Below are 14,858 nucleotides of genomic sequence, written 5' to 3'. Positions count from 1 at the left end.
AGAATCACACTGCTTGTATCATCTGGGGAGGTTCCCTGAGTGTAATCTTCTTTGTTTGTTTTAATTGAGAATCCCAGGAGCATTTTAAGCCAGTTCTGCTAAAGCAAAAGCACAGAACACACTTCCACTCCAAGCACGCACCAGCGAGTTTGCAGATCCAAAAAGTAACATGGGAACAACACGGACCCGACACCTCTACACGCTCCCAGCAAGCTGGCAGCCCCCGTGCCGCACGCCGTCCTGCACAGCCGGGGCACAGGGGCTGCCGTGGGCAGCAGCAGGCTGGCGTGCAGCTCCTGCAGCCCGCAGTAGCAGCACCAGTGGGTATCGTGGGGCAGGGCGCTCCTGCAGCCGTGGCAGGGTGTTTCCCTGCTGGTTTACGATGGGAGCTGAGGGCTGGCTCCATCCAGCGTGGAGCCCGGCACAGACCTTTGGTCCTTCCAGCCCAGCGGGAGCACAAGGAGGAATCACACAGACAGGGGAGCAGCCCTGCAGGACGAGGGCTCACCACTGCTGAGCCAGCAGCTCTCCTGCTCCCATCGCTGCTGTCAGGGCTGGAGGACGAGCAGGGGGCTGTCACCCACCAATGCCACGGGGTCACCACCCAGCCCTGCCTGCTCAGCGCCTCCCCACTCCCGCTCGACACCGGGCTCCCTCTGATGCCGAGCTGCGACGCGGGACGATCCCAATTAGGGAAGCGAGGCTGTCATGATTTCAGCTGCACAAGTGCGATGAGAACACTCACGGTGTCGGCGAGCGCCTGCAGGAGCACATTTACAAACCTAATCACCTCCCAGCACAGCCGGGCTGCCAGCGCCTGGGGAGGGCGACAGGGGAGAAGAAAGCTTTTGGGGCTCTTAAGGAATATTAATTCATACTGATAGGAAGGGGATCTGTCCTTGCCTGCAATCAGCAGCAGAACTGAGACTCTGCACTGGAATATTAATGCCAGTGCTCCATGGGAGATGGAAACCTCTCAAAGCCACTTTGAAATTATGAGAATTAAACATTAGCAGAGCAGCACAGCAAACCAGGTTGGGGGGGGGGGGGGGGGGGGGGAGTCTGCTGGAAAAGGAGGTGCAGAAATTCCCGGGAGGAACCACTGCCTCCTGCCTGGTGCCCAGGACCCCAAGCCCATGCTGACCACCACCTGACACACTGATGTCTCATTCTGTGCACCCCTAAACTGGGGTGTGATCCCTGTTTCTCCTGTAAAACAGATGTTGGAGCTCCCAGCCCCGGGTCGAGCAGGTGCATCCTCCACACGCAGCAGAACGCGTTACCCGGCAGTGGGAGAGCAATCACTCATCGTCACAGGTGTGCTTTGTTCTTCTGTACAATCACTGTTATATTTGGGAGGGGGTGGAGGCACAGACTGGTAAATTCCTAACAAGCCAAGGGCAGCCTGTAGGTGCTTGGCTATGGATGAAAAGGGAGAAGTCTATTTTTAAAGTTTATTTTCAAAGTTCTGGAGTTAAATTGCTCCCCGTTAAGACTAAGTATTTAATTTTTCTTCTATTATTACGGGAAAAAAAAGAATAAGCAAAGAGCTGATCTCCCTTAGCACATACTGGCAGAGGCCTCTCACAAGCACATCGGGGCAGTGCCTTACAGGTCCCGGACCCTCAGCAGCCCCATAACGAGCGCGTAGGAAACTGCAGTGCATCGGTGCCGGAGGCGGCCACCTCTGCAGCCCCTCTTTTCCCGTCACTTACACGACATATCCCGTTAGCTGACCGCACAGCTTGCCAGCAGAGAGGCTGAACTAACAGGAACAGAGAAGGAAATCCAGCGAGGACGGGCTGGGCACCAGGCGGAGCTGCAGCACCGGCACCCTCATTAAGAGCACTTCAGGAAAGTGCAGCGGGGCTGCAGCACAGGGGAGAGCAGCCCCGGGTCTGTGGGGCTTGACAGACCCACAGACTTCACATTGCCAAGCAGGCTGGGGGCCCAGGCACCCTGGAGCACCCAGGACACAACGCTTGGGCTGGCAGAGCTCAGGGCAGCATCACCAGGGCGCTCCCAACAGCCGCCAGAGTTGCCGCAGTCTTCTGGGGCTGAAGAAACTGTTTTTGATTCATGTTCCTGCTGCAAATGCAGCGAGCGCGGGGATTTCTGCTATGTGGGATGTTTTTTTCCTCCACCAAATAGCTGCGGAGGTTTCTCTATCCTGAGCCAAGAGAAGCAAAGCCCATACCAGATCCACCAGTACGCTGAGCAGAGAACCTGGCCATGAAATCTCCACTGAAAGCCATTTATCCCAGGAATCCCACTCCTGGGCTCATCGCCATGCCCCCATATCCACTGCCAGGATGGTAACCCGTGTGTACGGACCTGTCCCTCGTCACTGCTCCCCATCCCTCCCACTCACCCTCGCCCACACCGCAGCAAGCCCCCTGCTGCTCTCCCAGCTCACCAAACCTCCCTGCTGCTGGGGAGCCCTGGACCAGTTTCTAGCATGCGAGGTAAGGTCAAGTAATCATCACCACCATTGTAAAATACCGTACTATGCTTTAATAAAAAGCCCAAAGCATTACAGACCATAGGAAAACATTGGGGTTTGTTTGTTTTTCAAGTGTCCAGTTAAAACAAGCAGAAGACAATCACCCGCCTCTGCCAGCAGACCTAGATCTGCAGTGGGTAAAACCAGAACAGCGCAGCTGCCCCTCTTCAGGGCTTGACCAGGTTCACCACTCTCTGAAGACCACATCGCAGTGTGAAACCATCACTGGGAGCACCGCTCACCGTGCTCCTTGGGCACCACGTCCCCAGTGTGCCTGTGTCACCCCACAGACTGGACCAGCACCCACCATGGCTCTGCTGCCTGCACCCGTGGAGCCACGCAGCCCGCAGGCAGCAGAGTGCAGCTATTTGAGCATCCTTTGCTCCTGCACTACTTCTTTTCTCCTGCCCTTTTTGCTTTTCAGCGGCTCCCTCCAAGCCTCCAGCTTCTTGTCTTCTGTCATTTAAGACCCAGCTGGGATTTTCATCGCCCTGCAGATAACTGCATGCTGGTCTAACAAAGCCTGGTCCCTTGCTGGGTTTATTTTGTTCAGTGCCGTGCATATAGGCAACAAAGTCTTGCTGGAGCACAGACGTAGCTCAAAGTCTTCTCTGCAAATGTTTGCTTTTTGTGCGTGCTGTGCTACCATGGGAAAAGGTAGCTGTTGAAATGTTTTCTTCAGAAAAAAAAAAAAAGTTATGTTTCACATTGTGCATAAAGTCGACAACACTGATAGCTTTTAAATACCAACAGCAGGGGATGTGAAAAGGAAGGCAGAAGGAGACCAGCACAAATATTGTTGACCACACCACTACTCACAGTGACGAGCCCCTGCACGCTGTGGGCGTCCTGCAGCCTCCCGTGGCCGAGCTGCAACTTCTTACCCATCTCAACACATTTTTCAACACAGCTACTTGCTTATTTATTAGCATTTTAGATCATATCTAGGATTTGCATGGCTTATTCTTGTCCATGGCACAATTATCCTCCGCTCTATTCTGCTCTTTTTAAGAACCAAGCTCTCCTGCAGACGCAGCGTTCTTTCTCCTGCTTTGCCCCCAGCCTTCTCAGCATTGCTCCGTGGAAAGGGCCCGACACAGGGAGCCTGATGCCAAAATGTTTCACAGCTGCAGGGAAGGGCTGGGCACAGGGGGTCCGGCAGGGAGAGGCACACCGTGTGGGGCGTGCTCTCTGCATTTCCAGACGAAAGCACATCACTGCCGTTTGGAAATAACGCGCCCATCCGGGACGTTTGCCTCCAGTCATATGAAGAACTCCTCCTCTTCCTCCTCGGGCCTCACTCCAGGGCTGACTCTGGGTGTTTGCAAGCGGAAGCCCAAGGCCCTCTGCCCTGCTCCTTTTCTTTTGGCTGCCAAAGACGAGGGCCACGTGCTGGCAGGGGCTGGCAGGGCGACGCCGGCCGCATCCAGCGCTGGGGGCTGCAGGAGGCTGTGCAGGTCCCTGGGGAAGCGGCGCAGGGGGCAGGGGCCGCCCGCAGGACTCCCCACGGCCAGCCCCGTGTCCACGTTGGTCTCCACTGGCAGCCGGGGGGCCCGGCTCTCCTGCAGCCCCCCGCTCACCCGTGTGTGCTGGGAGGGGATGTCCCACCTTGGTGGGGCCGCTGCGGTGCTCCAGGAGGAGCAGCAATGCCGGTGAAGGTCGCTGCCAGCTTGCTCCACAGCGGGGGCTGCGCTGTGCTGGGATTTTGTTTTCAGCCCCAAGGTTCGGGCCCTCCAGCCCCTCTGCTCGGGGCTGCCCCGCACAACGGGGAGAGGGGCCGGGAGCGAGCCCTGGGGTCGTTCTGTGCCTGTGCCGCTGAGCTGGCTGGGGAGCCCAGCACGTGTCTCGCTCTGCCTGGGGCTGTCCCGAACCTGTTGAGGAGAAGTTGGAGAGAACCCTGTTAGAGCATCGCAGTGCCAGCGCTCACAGCGAGCCTTGCTGCGCTGACACCCCGTGACGCATGCCATTGGGGGCTGCCCTCTGAACAGCAGCGGTTGTACAAGCCTGAGAGATGGGAGACGAGGCACAGCGTGGGTAGATGAGACACGGCCTGGTTGAGGTAACGTGCACGCAGAAAACCAGCCCCGGCCTCATGTACAAGCCCCCAGCCTGTGAGCTGACCGTAACCCCGGGGTCTCACCACTGTGACAGGCGGCACGGTAACAGCACCAGCACAGCGCCCAACATATAAAGGAAATAGGATGGGCAGATTATTTAAATATCCAAATCACAAACATATATATATATATATATATAAAATTAGAGGCTGGAGGGGTTGTTGCAATAGAAAACAAGCACACAGTTCAACCTCCCTCCTGCTCATAGGTGCAGTCCCTAGTAAGTATCATCTCAGCAAGCTGTCTGGTTTTACTCACATTCACACAACCACTGGACTGCACATGGGAACAGAAAGGGAACAAGATTTCTTATGATTTCTTTATTTCAGATTTCTTTCTTTATTTAGCACTTTCGCTCAACTGCAATTTGCTTCAGAGCTCGTAAAACCAATTGTGGGTGGCGTTGCATCAGCACTGTACTTGCAGAACACCTGGCCTAGGATGGCATGATGCTAAAATGCTGCCCTCAAACACAGTTATAAGGTAGCAGCTTACTGGAAAGAGAACTGGCTGCTACCATCATTTGAGTCTGGCAAGGAAGGTAAAAAAGTTAAACTTGACAGCTCAAAAAAAAACAGTATTAATACTTTCAATTTCAGGCAAGCAGTCCTGATGTTAATTTAACAATACAGAAATATTCCGAGGATGAGTGCTCATTTATCAACAGCATCATGGCACTGGCAGGTACCAATTGCTGCATTCATAAATTCAGAACCGAACAGGAACAAGCAAAATCTCAATTTCCGTTTTGAATACATTCTGCTTTTTACTGGAGGAAAGAAAAAAAAGTTCTTCTCCCCAAACACCACGCACATACCTGAAGCAGAATTTTATTTCCTTCGTAGTCCTGTGTTTGCCACCTGGTGCTGCTGATAGGAATGCAGGGATGGGGCAGGAGAGGCACCAGCTGCCCGATTTCTTGCACCTTGAACTGCAAGGCCGCCGACTCCTTCGGCTCCGCAGCCACCCCAGCAGGCAGCTGCTTCAGGCAGAGCTGGACGGCGACTGCTTCGCTCGCGTACAGCACGAAGAGGCAGAAGTTATTCTTCTGCACAGCTGCTTCTTTCCGCAGGATCATCTCGTACAGCCCCACGGCATCATCGTAGTTGTCGAAACTGCAGTAGAGGGTCACACGCAGGATTTCGGGGCCGCAGTGCACCCGCCTGATGCCCCACACGGGCATCTGCTCGTCCAGGCCGTAGAAGTCCTGATCGGCCAGCGCACGGGGAGGGCTTTGCCCCCGGGCAGTCTGTGCACACTGGTAGCGCCAGGGTGGGCGTTGGAGGAGGTCATAGACCTGGAAAATCCGCTCTTCTCCCAGGTCCTCGTGCAGAAAAAGGAGGACGGATATTCCAGGAAAGCCGCAGCTCCTCTTGCGGTACCTCTCATAGTATTTCTGTGGCGCAATCTGCTCGGACACAAAGAACAGTCGGATGTCGGGGCAGATCCACTCCAAGAGCCGATCCAGAGTTTGCTGCAGAAACAAGGAGTGTCCCGCCTTGGCGAGAAGGTGCACAGTCATCAGAGAGTCTCCTCGGTCACCCATGGCGAAGCTTCCCTACAAAACAGAACAAAAAGAGACAAATTGGTGCTCGCATCTCCTCCTGCCACGTTCGGACCGGCAGTAACACAGACAGCGAGCTCCAAGACCGAAGAAGAACCCAGTCACTTGCACGCCTTGCAACAACCCGGTGAGGTGAGCAGGTTTGCACACACATGCACGAGGCAGGTAGGTGTGCCCAGGCACGGCAGGGCCGGCTCCAAGCCACTCAGGTCACAGCAGAGCCCAGACGAAGGCTCAAATGTCCGAGCCAGATCTGGTCACGGCACTCATGCAACTGCCATCTCCACAAACGCCTCTGTGCACTGGGGACAGGGAGGCTGAAGCAGGAGAGTGCCCCTGCTCCCAGCTGAGAGCAGGAACCCTCTCGCCTGCCCCCGGGACACCGCCAGGTCCCAGAGCCACGATGTTGGGAAACCCCAAACCTCAGCCGTGTGGTCTCGCCGTCAGCGGGCTGTGCTTCAGCTGGATGTGGAAGCGTGTGATCTCCCCGAGTCACACCCTGCTGGGGCACACAGATAAGCTATTCTTTAAAAACAAGGAAGGAAAGCAGTCTAACAAAAGGGAAAAGCCATGTGAACTGGACAGATAACAATAAGGGCAGATAGGAATCAGCCCCGGGGCAGAGGCGCTGTGGGAGAAGCCACAGCTCAGAGCTACACACCTCCCTCCCGGGGCAGGTACCTGGCTGCTTGGCCGGCCCTGTCCTGCCGTGCACAGCCACTGCGAGCCCAGCACCAGGCTGCTCAGTGCTCCAATTCCTGGTTTTTCCTCCTTTTTTTTGGGTGCAGAGGGAAGTTGCTCTGCGCCCATGGGTCTGGCTGTCGTACACCCACATAAGCAGCACCCTTAAGTAAACAGCTGTGATTTCCCCCCTTATTCCTTGGGTTCACACATTGATGTTTATTTTATCTGTTCGTGTAGACAACACTGGGGACTCCGGAATATCCCTCCTCCAGCACCTGGACAACAAATCACACCCTCCTGTTGCCTCATCGCTTTGCAGCCCGGCAGGAGGGTGCACAAGTCAGGGCACCCCCATTTCCCGGCGAGCAGTGCCCACACCACAGCAGGCTTTAAATCAAGGCTGGGGACACCAAGGACATGCCCAGTCCCATCTAACGGAGCACAACACAGCCAATACACCAGCTTTCCTCTCAAACATCCACACACACAAAACTAACTCACCGAGCAGAAAGCCCACTGTTAGTGAAGGTGAAGGCCATGCATTCAAAACCCTCAGTTAGGACTATTTTATTTTTTTTTTTTAATATAACCTTAGCTTTATATTCAACTGAACAAAATCTCCAGGGTCTAGAGGTACAACAATCCGTGCCTTTGCTTTCTTTTATTTAAAAGATCACTCTCACTGACAGAAAACCAGTCATGATTTAAAGCTGCACTGAGACCAACGTGCAATAAGACTAGAAAATGAAGAAAAAATTAATTTGCACTGATAGAGACAAAGCTACACACAATGCTTCCAAGCGAGTAACGACTTGCTGGGATGCAGACAAAATATCCAACCATCAGACAATTGCAGGAAGAGTGAAGACTGTGAGCGTTAAACCATCAGAACACCATACGAGCTCCAAACAACACAAAATATTACTGAGCTACAAAAAAAAAGGAAATGATTCATCAGCTCTTTGCTGCAGGGAAGAGTACAAAGGGGCAGGCAGTCATCGGCCTTCCTGAGTGTGAGAAAAATGGGAATTTTGCCTGTACAGGAAAACACCGAAGCTGACAGAGTTTGTCAGGACCCTTATTGCAGCCAGAAACATGAGCACCGTGCCTGGCCTGGAGGAGAGTCCCAGCAGGATGTGCTGTGAGTCGGGAAGGGAAGGGCACGGGGCAGCTAACAGGGCTCCTGCTCATCCCAAACCAAACCGGTGCCCAGACGGGCGGGTGGCATCAACAGAGGGTGCGGAAGGTCAGCGGCATCTCTCCTTTGCCGAGCAGGGACCTGAAGTAGCTGCCATCCATTTCACGTGTCACTGGGTTTTACTTCAGCCAACAAACCAAGCTACATGAGGAAGGAGCCAAGCACTGAGCAGTGATGCTGCAGGTGCTGGGGCAGGCCAGGGAAACCATCTCACCCTGAGCTGCAGGGATGGACCTGCCTGCAGGACGACTGCCAGGCCTCGTGCTTGGACCTGGAAGCTCTCAGACCAGCAGCTCCAGGCTGGGACACCCACCACAGGGACCACAAGACGAACTGAATGCCAGCCTCTGCCCCAGCCCCTCCGTGGGGTCCCACCACCCTGGCCATGCACCGTGCAGTGGAGGAGGGCTCTGCTCTTCGTCCACTTTGCTGTGCCACCCAAATGTCCACGCAGAAGGGCTCAGACCCAGGCTCTCCAACCTCACGGGGGTATTCTCATGCCCTTAATGTCTCTCCGGGGGACTTCCCCCGCACTGGAGAGAAGCCAGATGCCGTTCCCACCACTTCCCTCATTGCTTCGGTCTCGAGAGTTTTGACCTCTGCATCCATCGCTTTTCTTAGAGCAGCAGAAGTTCTTGGATTTGAGTGGATGACTGTAACCGATTTCTCTGGATTTTGTAAGAAAATGAAAGTGTTGGTTTCACTCTGATCCCTGACTATGATTAGTTTTTACCTTCCTCTTGGCTTCCCCTTCCCCCTGCTTTCCAGCCCGGCTGCCAAACGGAAAAGCACATTATTCATAGTGACCTACCAAACATGCCAAGAAAGATTTCTTTAAGAGATTAGAAAAATAATAGTTCAATCCTATGCAAAAAAAAATCAGTCTGCGCTCACAAAATACATCAGAGTCTAGTTTTGTGCAAGAGCAGATGAAACACATACTTTACCAACCACCAAAATATTCACTAGTAATCTCTCCATAAAATAAACTCCAGATGTAAACAGCCAGCAGGTACTTTGTTGGGTGAGGGCTCAGAGCACTACCTGCTATATGTTTCAAATCCTACAGTGGAAAGGCAGTGCAGAATAATTAATAATTCCTTTTCCTAATGAGCTCCTGCAATGCTGCCAGTCCTCTGAGGTGCTGAGCCCTTCACTCCAGCTGATGCCCACAGGACTGATGATGCATCACAGGATTTAATCCTAAATCCATAGTAACTTTCATAATGAAGCAACTTGGTGAAGGCTTAGGCTTCGTACACTAGCACATAATTAACTTTCAGGAGAGTGACTCTGTTACCTCAGCACCTCAAGAGCAGGCCTCATTAAATCCATGCAACATCTCAGGCTTCCTTGCTTTTAAAAGATTTTTTTTTTTTTAAATGCCAATCTCAAGCTCTTCCTACATGGACAAAAATATTAATTCACCTGCTAGGCAACAGTTATCTGTAGCACACACACTACTGAGCCAAAAAGCAGAATTAAGGTCTTACTTGAATACAGGAAGCTTTTTAAAGAGTCTGCCTCTTGCTCCAAACTTTGTGCCTCCAGTTCATTACAGCTTCTGAGCAAAAACCCAATGGCCAGATGAGAAAATCATAATCTAACCTACTGCACTTAGGAAGGCAGACTTCTCTCCCGAATAGTTCTTGTTCCTTCTTCTTAACAGGTTTTAAGAGAGGAATCCAGCAAGGGTCTGTCAGCAACGAGACACAGAGAACTGAGAGCTCACCACACACAGTAAGTCAGGATCCAAGCTGAGAAAGAAAAGAAAACAAGAGAAAATGGAGCCATGAGGAGGAGAGGGAAGGGGAGGCCGGCAGGGCTGCAGCTCCTCCCGTCGACAGGACACAGCCACTGGACGCTGCCTTAGGAAACACTGCTCCAGGCGACACGCGGAGCGGGCAGGGTTTCAAGGCTCACCCAGGAGTTAAATGCAGACAAAAAGGAGTTTTCTCCTGACAAAAAGGAGCCTCCAGCAGCAGGCTGGGGACACGGCATCCCTCGGCAGCGCAGGGCACGGCCCCAGGGCAACCAGGGGCAAACCACGCTTTCCCTGTGCACTTAGCAGCCGTGCTTAAGAAAGTAAAGCAAAAGTTACAAAGCGAAGGAGTTATCCTCAGACAGCACCGAGCTGGTGCCAGGACGAGGCCGGGAGAGCACCACCGAGACAAGGGCCGCCACTGGCACCGGGGCAGACCATGAACCTGCTGCAGGCTTAGAGGTGGCCAAGGTTTTACCATCGGTGCCTGAGCGATTTCTCAGGAAAAGGAGCACCTCGTCTGAGGCCTGAGTTTCCAAACACACACTGACTTCAACAGGAGCTTGAAAACCCCACGTTGAGCCAGCACCATTGCAGTGATATGAACAAGGCTGATAATAACGCAGCTGCCAGGCCCGGATCAGTCCCAATTCTGCTCAAACAAGGAGAAAAGCAACCCAGAGAGAGGACGCTGCGGCCCATAGCAGCGTGGGCGAGAGGCAGCCACCGGCATCCCGTGCTGGGCCATCCTCCTCCCTCCTGCCACTCGGCTGTGCACGGGCACATCGAAACAAGGCAGAGACTCGCAGGATCTCATGAACTGTTCATTTAATCAGCTTATATATAGCATGGTTGAAGACAACTCAAGGAAAAATTCTTGGAAGGCCAGCAGCAGACGCCAGCAGAAGCCGCGCCCTGCCAGGCGTTAATGAGCGAGTTGCCAGCAGGCCCAAGCTTCAGCTCCAGGAGCGAATTGGCCTACGTGGTGTGAAGGCTTCTAATTACTCCCAGTCCTGAGGGCGACTGTCCTAAGATACAGGGTAATACGACCCAAATTCTAATTAAAAAAAAAAAAAAAACAAACACCACCAGCAGCCTTGGCCTGGATCCCACACTACGCTGGAATTGCAGATTTGCATAATTAATTAAGTTGATAACAAATGCTGTGACAGACGAGCTGCAGGAGATTATTAGCCTCATCTTTAATGGAATTTCAAGCGAAGCAATGTCCAAGCAAACAACAGTAAATACTCACAGAAGTTGTGCACAAGGTCTAAGAAACAGCCGTTGCTGGGATATGGCACGTGCCCTCGCAAACTCTGCGAACAAAGGGCAGGGTGTGGAAGCACAGTAGGGCAGCATCAGGCCCTAATGCTGCTTTGAGGACTTCCCTTTGTGGCTTTGTCCCTTTGTCCCAGAGGAAATGCCCCTGGGTGCTCAGCAGCAGGAGGGGAACAAAGCCTCACCTGGGCAAAGTCTGCCCCATCTCGGCATCCCCAGCCACACCACGAGGTGCCAGTTAAGTACCTTCTCTTAGCAGACTGGCTTGGGGTGGTTGGGTATCAGTTTCTCCCACAAGTCTTGCCTTGGCAGGCCTCAGACCTGGGTGTTTGGAAACACAGATGAAGGACAGACAGCCACTGCGTGCCTCTGAACGGCCGACTGCACAGTGAAAGCTGGGTGGTTACAGCACACAGCAAGGGCTACAGCCTTCAACAGATGAGTTCCCAGTATGGCTGGAGACCTATTCTCTGTTCCCTTTTTCCTTGAAGCTTTAGTAGCTTTCTGTCCCTTAAACACTTGGCTTAATTTCAAAGTTTGTAAAAAATAAATTCATACTAGATATAAATACAATAAGCTCCTTAAAGCAAGAGCCAATGCTGTGTCTTGCATATACAGGATAAATACATTATAATCAGTGCTGGGGCTCAGGGTACCACCCTAATGAAATTAATAAATAACTAAGATTAAAAACAAGAGAAAAAACACCAGAAAAAAAAAAAAAAAAAGAGATAACGCTAACAGCCCACATAGGGAAAGAGCATAATTGTCGTGGGCAGTAAGACAACATCTACACTGGATTTTCAGAGCACAGTTCTTACTGGAGCTAACAAAGGAAAAGCTTAAAGCACAGAAGCAGAACGATTCGAGAATCTGGAGCTATATTACACACCTTTGAAATGTGCTTTCAGTCGTTGCTTTCTATTTGCCACTTCCTAGCTAGAATTTCATTTCTTTCTTGCTTTTCCATTTCTAATTTAATAATTCAGGCATTATTACCTGAGCAGATTGAGTGTAAAATCTTATTCCACATCGATATTATGTATATCCACAGCAGATGGACTAAGCCAAACAAGCACATGCAGGGCTCCTTCACCAGGGTCCCAGCTCAGACTCGACTGGCAGTGGGCCTGATTTGAATGAAGGCTTCTAGAGTCAGGGTACATGGTCTTTGTGAAATCTGCTTCCCCAGAAGCATGCAATTCCCAGCCTGGGCCGAGGAGCACGATGAGCAGCCATTATATATATATATATATATATATATATATATATATATATACTCCAAGGGAACAAGTAACTTAGATCTCTTTTCACTGAACACCCAGCACTAAACCATGCAACCTGGGACTTGGGATAACTCCTACAGATTTTGGGAAGCATTTTGGCCAGGCAAGACTATGACCCATAATCAAACCACAGCTATGGTGTTGGTCAGCTTGCTGTTATCATAGCTCTGTTCATGTGAAACTTATAAATTATAAAAAAAGATCTTACAAAAGCTTGGTGTTAGAGAAACCAGTGGGTACCTTTGTTCTCAGTACTTCTGCTTAGCATATTAGTGCTGCCCCTAGCTCTCAGACAGCACCCAGTGAGTTTTCCCAAGGCATTGAGCAGTTATTTGCCACTGCCTGATGCTGTTCTCCTCTGACACCACCTCTGCAACAAAACCACTACGTGTGATTTTGCCCAACGCTATGCTTAATGTTAAATGTATGCTGCAAAAAATTGAGTTAATAGTTAAAATAACTCAGGGAACGTGAAACATGAACAGGAGATCACTGTACATTTCCAAGAGGTGGAGAAATATTCCTTTTGGGAGGGATAAATCCCTCCCCTGTTTCCATGAGAGGGGTGCTGAGGGGCTCCCTTATGAAGGCTGCTGCTGGCGAGCCCAAGCACTGTCATACCATGGATCTGCAGAGCTGCTGCTGGAACAGAGCTGGAGGCACCAGGACTGCAGTCTAGACAAGGCTCCTTACTATTGTTCTTGTTCCCTTAACCCCCAGCCCAAGTTAACGGTGCACAGGGGTCACTTGCTATGTCGTATAGTCCACCCCAACCCCGTAACACAGCCAAAGAGAAGGTTATACTAGTTAGAAGGGAAAAACAAGAAACAAGCGCAATAAATATATTCATCACTGTCCAATAATTCCAACTTTTTCTGGTGCCTTTGGATTCCACTGAAACTTTTTCAGCTTGCAAGAAACATTCAAGGAAGAAAAGCTGGCACTATAACTTAAGTGCATGTCCCATGGCTAGACTGAAAATTCACAATTTTCAGATTGCTTTTCCATACCCAGTGTTGTTTTGTTTTATCACCTGACCTTGCATACGTAACTCCCAGTTCTTCTTTGCTTAGTCCTCAAGCAGCTCACGTTACGTGGGAAGGGAAGTTGCTTGTCCTGACCTCATCCATTTTGAAACATCAAAATTCATTCTTGGAAGTTTTGAGTCGGACACTGTAAAAACAGCTGATCGGGGATGTCACAGGGTGTTTAACAGAGCTTCAGTTAAAAAAGGAAAACAAAAAAATTGAAAGAAATAGATAAAAACATGGGGGGGGGGGGGGGGGAGGAGGGGGGAGATGCTGGGGTCCGTCCCCTCTGAGCGTGGCAGCACTCCGCCAGCACCCATAGGATTCATCAGGAGCGGAGCAGCAGTCGTCAGGGACAGAGGCTTCCTCAGCATCTGCTGTGCTCGTGGCTCAGTATAAAAGCCAAGTTTTGGGGGAAGAGGGGGGGAGCTGCAGGAAGAAGCATAGGTAATAAAGCATCCCTGCTGTTAGTGCAGACGCGATTTCTTTTCTGACCCACAGTCGCTCATCTCAGTGGTGTGAAGTGCACCAGCCTGCACAGACAGGCTCACTGCCCATCAACACCGTGGTTTCAGGGAACTGAAGAAACCAAGACAAGAGCAGGACCCTGACAGAAGTGGGGCTGCTGCACAAGCTCAGCAGGCACCAAAGCAGCAGCATCCTGCAAGGCGCAGGAAGAACCCGGTCACAGCAGCAAGGTCGCACCAAAGCGGCCGAAGCCCAGCGCAGCCGGGGAGACCTGCTGGAGGGGCAGCCACCCTCTGAGCAGCAGCCCTGCTGAAGGACACCACCAGACCACAGAAATCTGAGACAGGCTGTGCTGACAGGCTTGCTGTTGCTTAGCACTGGTTCATCACAGCCATTTGCTAGACAACGAAAGGTGTGCCACTGTTTCTATTTAAAAATGCACCTCTACACTCCTTTCTACTCATTTCTGCCACAGCACACACAAGGTTAAAAGGCAGACAAAGCCATCCAAGAGAGTCAGAACATTCAACCCAGTTGTGGGCACATCCCACAAACACGTCCCTACACCCCGAGGCACACAGATTACCCTCCTGTTCTTTTATGCAGCTTTCACAGCTGGACGTGTTATCAAGTTCTGTGTTTTACAGACTTTGCACAGGACATATCGCAGGAAACAGGAGCTTGAACACATACTTCAGATTGAACGCATTGGTTATTTCATTTACTATCCGAGATACCTGAATGAATATTAACAGAAATGAATTTCAATATAGGTGAGAAAAGCCGATGCCCCTGATCAGCTCTAAGCACTACGAGGAGTGTAGCTCCAGACTGGCAAATCCTCCTCCTAACCCTCAAGCACCCCACAGATCTGGAAGCTAACGATCAGAGCCCACCTTGCCTTTAGCCACCGTGCACAATAATGAAGGAGCTTTAGATCATTTAGATCAAGCCAGGCAGGTTCCGG

The 14,858-nt window shown here is 51.5% G+C and overlaps 1 protein-coding gene across 2 annotated transcripts; it reads right to left on the bottom strand.

The window, feature by feature from the left end:
* Window positions 1-2,491: 2,491 nt before the first annotated feature.
* Window positions 2,492-7,852, bottom strand: FAM124B (family with sequence similarity 124 member B). Of its 2 annotated transcripts, none has more exons than XM_084529638.1 (3): window positions 6,607-7,852; window positions 5,438-6,178; window positions 2,492-4,374 (listed from the first exon to the last, which is right to left on the bottom strand). In XM_084529638.1, exons 2-3 carry the CDS (start codon window positions 6,164-6,166, stop codon window positions 3,766-3,768), a joined length of 1,338 nt encoding a protein of 445 aa, XP_084385764.1. In that variant the 5' UTR covers window positions 6,167-6,178; window positions 6,607-7,852; the 3' UTR covers window positions 2,492-3,765. The 2 variants fall into 2 exon arrangements, with proteins under 2 accessions (XP_084385764.1, XP_084385763.1); XM_084529637.1 differs by lacking the exon at window positions 6,607-7,852 and adding an exon at window positions 6,337-6,600.
* Between the last annotated feature and the right edge of the window lie 7,006 nt (window positions 7,853-14,858).

This window comes from Aythya ferina, assembly GCF_964211825.1.
Source record: "Aythya ferina genome assembly, chromosome: 9".
NCBI lineage: Eukaryota > Metazoa > Chordata > Aves > Anseriformes > Anatidae > Aythya > Aythya ferina.
Note: the sequence above shows the minus strand (reverse complement) of the source record. Positions and strands in the feature narration are given on the sequence as shown.